General features: G+C 44.2%; 1 protein-coding gene across 4 annotated transcripts in view; it reads left to right on the plus strand.

Annotated features, from left to right (window-relative positions):
• LOC135205598 (1-acyl-sn-glycerol-3-phosphate acyltransferase alpha-like) overlaps positions 1–12,886 on the plus strand; it is a 173,796-nt gene that overhangs the window by 124,023 nt on the left and 36,887 nt on the right. For all 4 annotated transcript variants that reach the window (XM_064236369.1, XM_064236371.1, XM_064236370.1 and 1 more), the window contains exons 4-5: positions 8,907–9,075; positions 9,608–9,732. In XM_064236369.1, the coding sequence (XP_064092439.1) occupies positions 8,907–9,075; positions 9,608–9,732 (294 nt within the window). The remainder of the gene's footprint in view (positions 1–8,906; positions 9,076–9,607; positions 9,733–12,886) is intronic.

A 12,886-nucleotide genomic window follows, 5' to 3' on the forward strand; every position in this document is an offset into this window, starting at 1 on the left:
GTTTTGATTCAATCATGGGTTCCAAGAAGCCACTGCAGAAAATGGTTAGAGGAAAATGGTTAGAACCACAATAGAACTTAAGAAGGGGATTATTGAAAAGTATGAAAGGCACAAATGTGACTGATTTCGCAACTTGGTTTAAGCTACCAAGGTTGACCATCAGCAAATTTTTAAAGAATAAAGAGGCTACAAAAAGTGCTAATGTTGCTAAGGGAGTTATGAGTTTGACTAAACAGAGGCATCCCATAATAAATGAGATAGAAAATTTGTTAGTATGGATAAATGAAAAACAAATTGCTGGTGATAGTGTTTCAGGGGTTATGATTTACGCAAAGGTTGCATACTGATCTCATGAAAAGCAGAGCTGGATCAAATAGTAGTACCAAGTATGAGTTTATGGCCAGTAGGGGTTGGTTTGATAGATTTAAGGAAGTAGTAGTTTACACATTGTTGTAAGGCATGGGGAGGCAGGCAGTGCTGTTAAAAAAGTTGCTGAAAAAATGTGCAAGAACTTCAACAATCCATAGATGATAATGGCTACGTATCAGACCAACTCTTCAATTGTGATGAGACAGGACTCTTGGGAAAAAATACCAGAGGTCCTACATTACTAAAGAGGAGAAGAAACTGCCTGGCCACAAACCAATGACAAACAGGCTAACTTTAGTATTATAAAGTACAAACTCTAGTGATGATTTGAAAATAGACTCTGTTATTCTACAACTTGGAAACCCACAGCGTTTTTAAGACACTTTATCAAAACCAAATTAAATGTAATCTGGAAGTCCGATGCTAAAGCTTAGGTAACCAGGCTAATTTTAGGGAGTGGGTTTGTGTAGTAAGGCAGCCTGTGGTTACCGTCACCATAGATTAGTGGTGTTTCAGTTTTACGGCGCTTGTTAAATATACATATATTCATAACTGGGTTTTACATTCTGTAGGGTTTATAGTGCCGTTGTCTGGTTTTTGGTTTCTTAGGCTAGGTGCTGAGACCGCCTCATAAAATGCAAACATAACGAATATGTATCTTTTCCTTTACTTTGCTTTATCTAGTCATACTGTATGTAGTTTTGCATTACTATTTGTGTTATAAAATACAGAAAAACCGATCATGTTTTGGTTCCTACCTATTTTGGCAGAAGTCTTCCGGCTAAACAGGTAGGAACCAAGGTTTTTTATGTATTACCTACAACGTATGTTGTTTTTTCCTGTCTATGTCAGTAGTTAGCTGTCTCTTACCCACCACCAAGGGTGCCAATCAGCTAAGTATATATCTGACAGGGAAGTTGAATGTACAAAAATAATATTGTTATGATACAATAAAGTTTTGTACATACTTATCTGGCAGATATACACAATTAAATGGCCCACCCAGCCTCCCCTCAGGAGACAGGGGGAAGAGAAAATCTGATTAGAAAAACGGGAATGGTTCCTATTCCTGCCACCCAGCGGCAGGGCGGTAGATCACCTGACCTACCTGTAGCGTGTGCCGCAAAATTCGAATTTCTGTCGGGGACGATGGAGTATATATCTGCCAGGTAAGTATGTACAAAACTTTATTGTATCATAAAAATATCATTTTTTTTTTTTCCAAAATATTGTGCTAGAGACGTCCAATTTGTTGCAAAATGATTGAATATTACTCGACAGAGCCTGATGGTATTTGTCAATGGGTGCTAATCCACTTACATGACAACACACCTTGCCTAATGGCATAATTAAGGAGCACAACACCGATCCCGATCACCTGATCCTAACACCCGGATTAGTACTGAGATTGAAAGGAGTTATCCCTAACATCCTTTCAAACAACCCTAAAAAAACTTGACACCACATCATTAAAAACAAACTAAACTAATTAAGGATCAGTATCAGCTCCCTGTCCCAGCACCGTATCCGCCGATACATACGGACCAAGAGAGAAGCATCTCTCGTAGGTTACTCTGACATCCTTCAAGTAATGAGAAGCAAAAACAGAGTTGCATCTCCAAAATGTAGCAGCTAAAATATCTTTCATAGACATATTCTTATTGAAAGATAGAGAAGTCACAACGGCTCGCACCTCATGCGCTTTAACTCTTAGCTGCTTAAAGGAGTCATCTTGGCACTTATCGTGTGCTTCCGAGATCACACTTCTCACACTTCTTCTGAAGATAAAACTTCATTGTCCTGCCTGGACAAAGAGACCTTTCTATCTCTTTCCCCACCAGAGGAGAAAATCCCTTGACTTCAAAGCTTCTGGGCCAGGGCTTAGAAGGGTTCTCGTTCTTTGCCAGAAACAAAGGTTGGAAAGAACATATTGCCGAGTCTCCTCTAAATCCTACACGAGAATCTAATGCGTGGATTTCACTAATCCTCTTGGCAGTCACAAGGGCCAAGAGAAAAATGCATTTCCTCGTGAGATCTTTAAACAAGGCTTGATGAGGAGGTTCGAACTTGTCCGAAGTAAGGAACTTGAGGACCACATAAATATCTTTGTCCTCCGCTATCTTCAGGCCCCTATTCCTAAATACAGCGGAGAGCATGCTCCTGTATCCTTTGATGGTGGAAACAGCCAAATGCGATTCTTCTCTTAGGAAGAGAAGAAAATCAGCAATGTCGGTCACAGAGGTATTGGAGGAGGACAGCTTCTTCGACCTACACCATCTACGGAAGACTTCCCACTTCGATTGATAAACCCGCAAGGTTGAAGACCTGCGAGCTCTGGTGATTGCGCTGGCAGCCTTTCGCGAAAAGCCTCTCGCTCTGACGAGTCTTTCGATAGTCGAAAGGCAGTCAGGGAGAGAGCGGGGAGGTTTTTGTGAAACCTCTCAAAGTGGGGTTGTCTGAGCAGATCTGTCCTTTCAGGAAGAGATCTGGGGAAGTCCTCCGTCCATTTCAGTACCTCTGTGAACCAATCTCGAGCGGGCCAAAAGGGGGCGATGAGGGTCATTCTTGTTCCTTTCGAGGCCACGAATTTTCTTAATACTTCCCCCAGAAGCTTGAATGGGGGAAAGGCGTACGCGTCTATGCCCGACCAATCTAGGAGAAGGGCATCGACCGCTATGGCTCTGGGATCCTCGACTGAAGAGCAGAAGTTGTCCATCCTTCTGGAGAGGAACGTGGCGAACAGGTCTATTTGTGGTTTCCCCCACAGGGACCAGAGCTTTTGGCAAACTTCGGAGTGGAGGGTCCACTCTGTTGGAAGGACCTGGTTCTTCCTGCTCAGTCAGTCCGCTCTTACGTTCTTACTCCTTGCACGAATCTTGTAAGGAGGGTGATGCCTCGTTCCACCGCCCAGATCAAAAGAGCTCTTGCCAACTCGAATGTAAGCCAGAGCCGTGGTGTTGTCCGAGTTTACTTGGACTACCATGCCTCTGACCTCTGATTCGAAGGACTTTAGGGCTAGATGTATAGCCAGAAGCTCCTTTGCGTTGATGTGCCAGGACACCTGTTCCCCTGTCCAGGTGCCTGACACTTCTTTCGTTCCCAATGTTGCTCCCCATCCTGTCTCCGAGGTGTCGGAGAACAACACTAGGCGCGGGCCCCAAATTGAAAGGGACAATCCTTCGTTCCTCTTGAGAGGACCTAACCACCAAGTCAAGTGGGTCTTGATCTCTGGGAGAATTGGAAAGAAGTCCGACAGTTCTCCTGTCTTCCGATCCCACATCCTCTGCAGGTGGAACTGCAGGGGTCTGAGGTTGAGCCTCCCCAGGGAAAAGAACTGCTCCTGCGAGGAAAGGGTACCCAGAAGGCTGAGCCATTCCCTCGCTGAGCTCCGTTCTTTCCCTAAGAAGGCTGAGACTTTTTCCAAGCCTCGAACAATTCTTTCTTGCGACGGAAAAACTCGAAAACCCCGAGAATCCATCTGAATCCCCAGATAGACAAGGTTCTGGCTGGGGATCATCTGTGACTTCTCGAGGTTCACAAGAAGTCCTAGCGACCGTACCAGGTCTAAGGTCGTTGTCAGGTCCTCCAAACACTGATGTTCCGATTTGGCTCTGATGAGCCAGTCGTCCAAGTAAAGTGATATGCTCACCCCCTTCAGATGTAGCCAACGTGCTACGTTCCTCATAAGGCCCGTGAAAACTTGAGGGGCCGTAGACAGGCCGAAGCACAAAGCCCTGAACTGAAAGATCTTGCCCTGGATCATGAACCGAAGATATTTCCTTGACGCAGGATGCAGGGGGACATGAAAATACGCATCTTGCAGGTCCAGGGAGACCATTCAATCTCCAGGATGCAGAGCCGCAAGAACCGAGGCGGTTGTTTCCATAGAGAATTTTTTCTTCTCTACGAAACGGTTCAGTGCGACAGGCGATTGTAGAAGCCTTGGGAGTGGGGATCCTGTACTAATTCAATGGCCTCCTTTTCCAACATCTGGTCTACAAGATGCAGGAGAGTTCTTCTCCGGGCAGGGTCTTTGTACTTCGCAGACAGTTCCCTTGGGGTAGAAGTCAGGGCAGGTCTGTCTCTGAAGAGGATGAGATATCCCTTCCTTACGATAGAGAGGGACCAGGAGTCTGCCTCTCTCACAGCCCATGCTTCTGCAAACTTCCGAAGCCTGGCACCTACTGGTGTTTGGAGGACTGACGCGTCACTTAGTCTTCTTAATCGGTCTGAAGGATGACCTTCCTCTCTTCTCAGGTCCTTTCCTTCTAGAGGAGGATCGAGAAGAGGAACCTCCTCGAAAGGGCGGCTGTGGATTACGGGACTCCTTCTTCACTACAGGAACACCCGGTTTTGTCTTCTTTGCGGATTGAACCAGAAGATCTTGAGTCGCCTTCTCAGTGAGTGAGTGAGAAATTTCTCTCACTAACTGAGAAGGGAAAAGCTGGTTCGACAGAGGGGCGTAAAGCAGGGACGACCTCTGAACCGGAGAGACAGCTTTTGTAAGAAAGAGCTGAAAACAGCCCTCTTCTTGAGGATCCCTGCTCCAAAAAGAGAGGCCACTTCACCAGATCCGTCTTGGACAGCCTTGTCCATGCATGCTAAAATGCTATGCAGGACTTCGGGGCGCAGGAATTCCGGGTCTTGAGTCTTCTTGGCCAACGCCCCAAGGGACCAGTCCAGAAAGTTAAAAACTTCCGGTACATGGAATAATCCCTTGAGGAGATGGTCCATCTCCGACATTCCCCATGTGGTTCTGGCTGTAGGCAGGGCGTGTCTCCTCGCTGAGTCCACAAGCGTGGAGAAATCTGCCTCCGCCAACGCAGGGAGAGCCAGTCCCATGGCTCCCCCTGTCTCATACCAAATGCCTCTCCTCCCAGAAAGCCTGGAGGGGGGCAGGCAAAGACAGTCTTTCCAGCTTCCTCCTTGGAGCAGAGCCAAGATCCAACAGACTGTAGAGCTTTCTTCATGGAAATGGCAGGGCACATCTTCAGGGAGGAGGAGGACTTAGAGGTCTTCGTACTTGAAAACAAAGAACGAGGAGACGGAGGGGCGGCAGGACTGAGGGAGTCTCCAAACTCTTGCAGCAACAGAGCCGCTAAGGTTTTGTAGCCAGAGAGAGAGAGAGAGAGAGAAGAGAGATAGAGAGAGAGAGAGAGAGAGAGAGAGAGAGAGAGAGAGAGAGACCCCCCCCCCCCCCCGACCCCCCCCCCCCCCCCCCGTGATTCTTCGTCCGGAATCTCCTCAAGCTCCTGTCTCGTTCTGATGGGAGAAGAGCGATCAACCAAAGGAAAGCGCCTACATTGAGAGGAGCTGCCTGTTACAGCAGTCCTCTGTCCAATTGGAGAAGGGCTTCTCGCAGTATCAGAACCATCCTGACAAAGGCGATGGCCGCCTGTGCGACATCTTGCGCCTTTGCCAGGAGAAGAAAGACCCTACGAAAAGCTAATAAGAGGAGCCTCGCGGTTGACCTCTCTCGTAAGGCGATGCGGGAGAACCTGGCGCCTCGCGCCTGGCTGGCGCCACATGCTTAGGTGCATGCTTGAGTCTGTCAGGAGACTCGCGCCTGCTCAGGGATTCGTGCCTGGCTGGCACTTCGCTCTTTGAAGAAGGCGTCTCACGCCTGGCACTTGTCCGAGGATCCTGACAGGAGACCGGAGAATGTCAGAAGATTCTCATGTAGCTGGCGCCTCGCGCCTCGGACGAGGAGTAGAGGAGAGGCGCTTGTAGCATGGAACGTCCAGGGGACGAGATGATCTTTTAATAGGAAGAAAAAGAGTCCTTCCTCCGAGGAGGGTCCTTCGTGAGTACTCCCACCAAGGACGAAATTTGCTCCTGCATATTTAGGAGAATTCTAGTAGTCGAATCTTCCTTCTCCTTGTCCGAAGGAGGGGAAGGAGGTCTGGAGGACGAAGGAGACTCCGAGCCGAAAGTAGGCGAAACCAGGGCTCTCTTAGCTCTCTTCCTATCCTTAGGCGAATCTTCTGGGAAGCGTTCAGGGCTCGAGTCCAATGTGGGAGCTTTCCAACTCCTCTTCAGAGGACACGATAGATCGTCCGAACTCCACCCTCGTCTGTGAGATGAAGAATCGGACGAGGAGAAGCACTCTTTGAGGATGCCTTTGCAATGGCGATCCTTGGCAGTCTGGGACGTCACAGATCCTGCCGAAGGGACGCCTGATCGGTGGGGATTCTCCATAACCTCCGTAATGCTTTCGACATTCCTTCTCCTCTGGGCCTGGGAGCTTGGAAGAGGTCTAGGCCTGGGAGCGTTGCAGAGCCTTTTTATCTCCACTGCTCTGGGAACACTAAAATCACTTTCCACTGCACTTTGCTTACCTTCGAGAGCTAGCATTTTAAGCTCCATCCTTTTGAGGGCAGCCTTCAAATCTGCAATTTCCATGGATGAATTTGCAGTTTCTGTGAAGGGAGAAGGTGCTGAGACTGTATGGGAGTAAGCAACAACTACTTGAGGATTAGGTGCTACTACATTAATTGGCTCGTTAGAGCGAGACCTACTCAAGCTTCTGGAGGAAGCTTTTCTACCCCTATCCTTTTCTAACTTCCTTAAGTAGGAAGTTAGTCTTCCATTCCTCCTCACTCATGTTCACACATTCATTGCATGTATTAGATACAGAACATTCATTCCCCCTACACCGCTTGCATACAGTGTGAGGATCTACCGAAACCTTCGGTAGTCTCACGCTACAACCCTCATTCACACATACTCTAATTGCATAGTTAGAGTCAGACATCCTGAGAAAAATCCGAAGCAAAATCCAAAAAACAGTCCACAAACGCATATGTCAAACCAAAGATCCAATACGTCACCAAATAAGACAGTCCAGAAGATCAACGGCAATGAAAAACGAAAGTCAAGTCAGGAGGAACCAACAACGATGTTGCCGGAACCGGCAACAGAGAAAATCTGATTAGAAAACGGGAATGGTTCCTATTCCTGCCACCCAGCGGCAGGGCGGTAGATCACCTGACCAACCTGTAGCGTGTGCCGCGAAATTCGAATTTCTGTTGGGGACGACGGAGTCTATAGCTAAGTATATATCTGACAGGGAAGTTGAATGTACAAAAAAAAACATTTTCCTTACGACCGCGCGGTAACACTTCCGAAAAAAATCAGATTTTTTCGTCCAATTGTCGTAATGTTTGCACCATTTTAAATTAGCCGTTACATAAAGTTTTATATATGAAAATGTGTGCAATTTCATGTAAATACAACAATAAACAACCCATGGTTGTAGCTTTTATCAGTTTTAAAATATTTTCATATAACGATAAGTGCCAAAATTTCAACCTTCGGTCAACTTTGACTCGACCGAAATGGTCGAAAAACGCAATTGTAAGCTAAAACTATTACTTTCTATTAATATTCAATCATTTACCTTTATTTTTCAACAAATTGGAAGTGTCTAACACAATATTTCGATTTATGGTGAATTTATGAAATATACTTTTTCCTTACGTCCTCGCGGTAACACTTCCGAAAAAATCATAAATTTTTTCGTCCGATTGTCGTAATGTTTGCACCATTTTAAATTAGCTGTTACCTAAAGTTTTATTTATGAAAATGTGTGCAATTTCATATAGAATACAACAAAAAACAATCTATGGTTGTAGCTTTTATCAGTTTTGAAATATTTTTTATATAAATAATAATAGTAAATAGAAAAAATTTGTCCTTCGGTCGACTTTAACTCGACCGAAATGGTCGAAAACTGCAATTGTAAGCTATAACACTTACAGTCTAGTAATATTCAATCATTTACCTTCATTTTACAACAAACGGGAAGTCTCTAGCACAATATTTCGATTTATGGTGAATTTTTGAAAACCGCTTTTTTTTAAGTCCGTGCATTATGAATTCATGCATCATTTTGTGATAATATTTTCTCTGTGTTGTCTTGATTGTTTTACAATGTGTTATATACCAAAATGATCACACTTTAGTGTACAATACAACGGAAAAAATTAACTCATTAGCTTTAACCGTTTTGCTCACGGCACGATTTGAATACAATTATATATGACATTTTTTTTGCGCTATCATATATCCCATCATTTATATATGATAATGATATTTTTTTTCATTTCTGATGGTTGCATACTAAACTTCACGCAATGACAAAAAAAGGAGCAAAAAATGAACTCTTAGTCTTGAAAACTAAGCGTGCTGTGATTTTTTGAAAAAAACATTTTTTCCGCTCTGGCGCTCACTCCCAGACCCCGCTGGCATACGGGAGACGATTTTTATTATACCCCTTCGGCGTTAAAGGGTTAAAATGCAAATTACGTTTAAAAGTTTTATACTTGATACTTTTTAGCTAAACTGTTAAAGAGAAAGGTAATGTGGCAGCTTTGTTACCTGGCCAAACTATGGAAGAAAAAGCTACTCTTGGCAAATTATGTACATCATTCATTTTGATTTTTCTGTATGTATGAAAAAATTCAATATTTTCCCACTGTAATTTTATCATTACATACTATATTTGGAATGTACTGAGAGTACATACTACATTTCAGGCTAAGTTATGGGTGTTTCCTGAAGGTACAAGAAACATGGCAGATGAAATGTTACCATTCAAGAAGGGGGCCTTTCATCTAGCAATTGAAGGACAGTTGCCCATCTTGCCCGTTGTGTATTCGTCTTATCGAGGATTTCTTAGTCATCCATATAAAGTTTTCAATCCAGGTAAGAAGTTTTTGTGAACGTTTCGGCAATGTTTCTAAATTATGGTAAATATTATTACTCTGATTCTTATTATTCCCCATAGAGTACCTATATGTGATTAAGCCTGGATGGTGATGTTTTTTCTATGTAATAGTACATGTAATTGGATGTAGAGTTATTAAATACATACAGTCCTTGGTTGGTATTTTACATGTAATGTACTTTCTAATGAACACCATATTCTTTGGAAGCTTGAATTTCAAGTTAGTGGCCTCTGTGGGCTTGTTTCATATGAATAGGGTTCATCGGAGTAATGATGATGATGATAACTTGTATGTAGTAGCTTCCAGGTAGAGTCTAAATACATTATAACAAAATTTATTCATAATACAAGTTGCATCTATTAAATTTACCAGAATAAGTGATGCAGGTATGCATCACTACATTTATAGGCATTGCAAGTATATATTTTAAAACATTCCTTAAACCATGGTTTGCATAAGCAATTACAGTATAGTTAGTTATTTGTTTATAGCCATACCTCCACATTCAGGTCATATTATTGTGACGTGCCTACCCCCTATCTCTACTGAGGGAATGGATAAAACTGATATGGAGGATCTCATGGAGGATGTGCGTAATCAAATGATGGAAGTATATAGAAGAACATCATCGCAGGTAAGAGCATGTTATCTAAAGGTTTCGTTGATATTAACACTGTATTTCATGTATCTGTGGTCATGTATATGAGGTCATGCACAATCTTAAATCTTGTTTGATAAGTGAATGGCACTAACTGGATGTCATCTTTGTTCCTCTGACTCAGTATCCAAATCAAATCAAATGTATCTATTTAGAACCACAAGCTTCCCTCTACACATTCTCAGTTTTTTAAATGTTACATCTAAACTTCCACTTTCAATGTGAAAGGAAGATTCAACCTAGTGTGAGAGGAAGAAAGGGGGCATTTACCTTCAAGACCCAGGCTAAAAAAAAATAAATAAATAAAGATGCAGCACCCCAGGCCGGGGAAACTTTGAGGTCAGCCAATTTAAGAAGAAGAACACATCCATGGAAAGAGGAAGGTGCATACAAATAAACAAGGTTTAAAAAAAATTTTTTCTGCAATTCTCCCTACCTTCCACGAGAAATTGAAAAAGACTACAATCCTTTGTGGGGCCTCTTTTACAAGATTTCATTTTGTAAAATTATATTGTTCATATGCAGAACAAACCTTCAGTCTTAACAATAAATTTTTTTGCAAGAGCTGGAAACCAGTTAAAAAACAATCAAAGATTGTATATGCGGGGAATCTGTGGCATCTGGCATCTAATGCATAGAAGAGGTGGAGAATGGTCACTGACCATGCATAAACCCCATGATGCATTCAATCTTTCTTCAACTACCTTCGAGAGCGGACATTTGCTTTAGCTCTCCTCCTCCCAAGCTGTTTTTTTTCCTCTCTCTTATGATAGCCCATGATTCCTTCCTACTTTCTTGTGTTTTTGGTTGTCTGTGTGCGCTTTACATAATTCCATGGATTCCTCCATCAACATGTGTTCCAGCCTTCCAGGATTCCCATGCTTACACTTCCTAGTGTTCACCTTGACTGACTCCCATACAGCTTGCAGTAGGTGTCGTGCTAGTTTTTTTAATATAACCAATCCATGCCCAGAGTGTCATTCCTGACCTGACATGCAGTTGAAGAAATGCTACAAGAGGAGGATGTATACATATCCATCTTTGGAAGGGTCCATCCCCAAGTAGATGCTTCTGCTTCCTCTTCTAGGTTTTGTCTTTCTGCATTGTCATCCATTGATGCCTTTTCTCCTTCCTTTCATTACATTGATTCATCTTTGGAAGTATCGGGAGAGTCTGATGGTGATATGTTTAATGCTGTCTCCTTTCTTTCGGGGGAGAAATCTCTTTGGGGAGGGAGAAGGCAGCACCTTCTTGTTCCTTTGTTTCAGAGACTGATTCACACAAGATGGCGTCTGTGTGGGCCTCCTTAGGCCTATGAGGGGTCCCATCCTTGGAAGGCCTGTTGTCCCATTCCATGTCAGCAGCTACGGCTCCCAAAGCAGTCCTACTTCCTTATCGCGCCTCCATTACTTTGGGTTGTATGTGCTGCCGCTTGTTGAGACGCCATCTGGGTTGCCTTTTTATCTCCCCATCAGCAATCGACTCTGGCTGAGAGTCCAATGCTTGCCATAATGTCACTCTCAGCTTCCTTTCTGCATGTAACGACACAACCAACTCCTGTTGCCGTGACGTCACATCCAGCTTCCTCCATGATGTCATCCCAGACAGTTGTCAATACATCAGAGATATTCTTGCAGGCGATGGTAGACGAACTGGACTCTGCTGTTCGGGAGAGGTTCTGTGGTACCTCTTACGAGGAAACATCATAATTCATCTTCATCTTTGCCTTCAACTCCCCTCCTCGCCCTCGAGTTAGACGGAGGACTGAGGACTGTTGCTTCGCCTTCTGGGAGCATGAGGGAAGTGAGTCTCCTCTTCACATACATGGGCGTGATTCTCTCTCTCGTGTTTATGTGCCTATGAAGGATGATTCTAGTGACGTCTGCAAAGCTGTTGACGGATGTGGCCGTGAGGCTGTCAACAGCCGCTTATCTCATCACAGGCGTGCTTCGACATCCCCAAATGATTGGGAGAGGGAGTGTTTTTCTCCAATTACCAAGAAGCCTTGGCATTCCTCTTCTCATTCTTGTAGGAGGACATATGGTTGTCGTTCGCCTTCCAGATTCAGGGGCTGTGACTTGTCTAGGCAAAGATTTTGTGCTATCCCTTCTCCCAGATGATCTTGCATACATCATTCATCTTTGTGTGACCGTGTACGTGGTTCGTCTCACAGCCGCATACATGATTTCCTGATGGACACACATTCCTGTTCCTACATTCACAGACGTGGTCCTTCAAGCGGAAGAGACTACATTCATCTTTCAAGGAGGAGCTCTCCAGTGACCAGAGGAAGTGATAGGGATCTTTCCCAGTCGTCTTCAGGACTTTTAAGTTTCGATGCAGGATCTAGAGGATGGGGAAAAGTCAGGAGTTTCTTTCTTCCTACATGTAGGTTATTGATCCCATTCGTGAGTTCAGTCATCTTTCTGAGAGAGACTGACTTTGTCTTCTATGATGCCTACAGGCATAGAGGCCTTGCTTGGGCCACAGATGGATGTGATAAATTTGTTTGAGCTATCATTTTCTGGGCATGCTCATTCAGTTTTGCAGCATGTTAATTCTTTGGTCTCGGAGCGGGAGAATTCTCTTCATTCCAACAGATCATTCAAGCTGCCTTTTCCTTTAATCTCGTTCAGCATAAGAAGTAGTACGCAACTAGTCTGGTTCAGTTGTTAAGTAGGCAGGTTAATTAAGATGTGGTTCGTCTGAAGCCTGGCTTGATCCTGGATCAGGTTAGGGCTGAGGACCTTTCGCTGACCTTTCAATAGACCTCTGCTTTGGAGTCTACTGCCTCTTCTGCCTGTCTCGTGGCTGGACTTCTGGTTGTCTGCAGTAGCTAGGATAATGTCGTGCCACTGTGCAAGAGGGTCTGTCAGCACTCCTCCTTTATCAGATTGCACCAGTCTGGTGTGAAGGCCATCTTTAAGGTGGATTCAGCCTTGGGGAGCAGGTCTTCCTGTTCAAGGTCATTTGCTTCAGTTTGACTACAGCTCCCCAGATGTTTATAAGGGTCTTTACCCTAGTGTCGACATGGGCTCATGCTCAGGGGGATTCACCTATTGAGATATCTCCATGATTGACTGGTCTTGGCAAGTTTCAGAGAGAAACTGGTTCAGGACAGGGAACTCCC

This window comes from Macrobrachium nipponense, chromosome 24 (assembly GCF_015104395.2).
Source record: "Macrobrachium nipponense isolate FS-2020 chromosome 24, ASM1510439v2, whole genome shotgun sequence".
NCBI lineage: Eukaryota > Metazoa > Arthropoda > Malacostraca > Decapoda > Palaemonidae > Macrobrachium > Macrobrachium nipponense.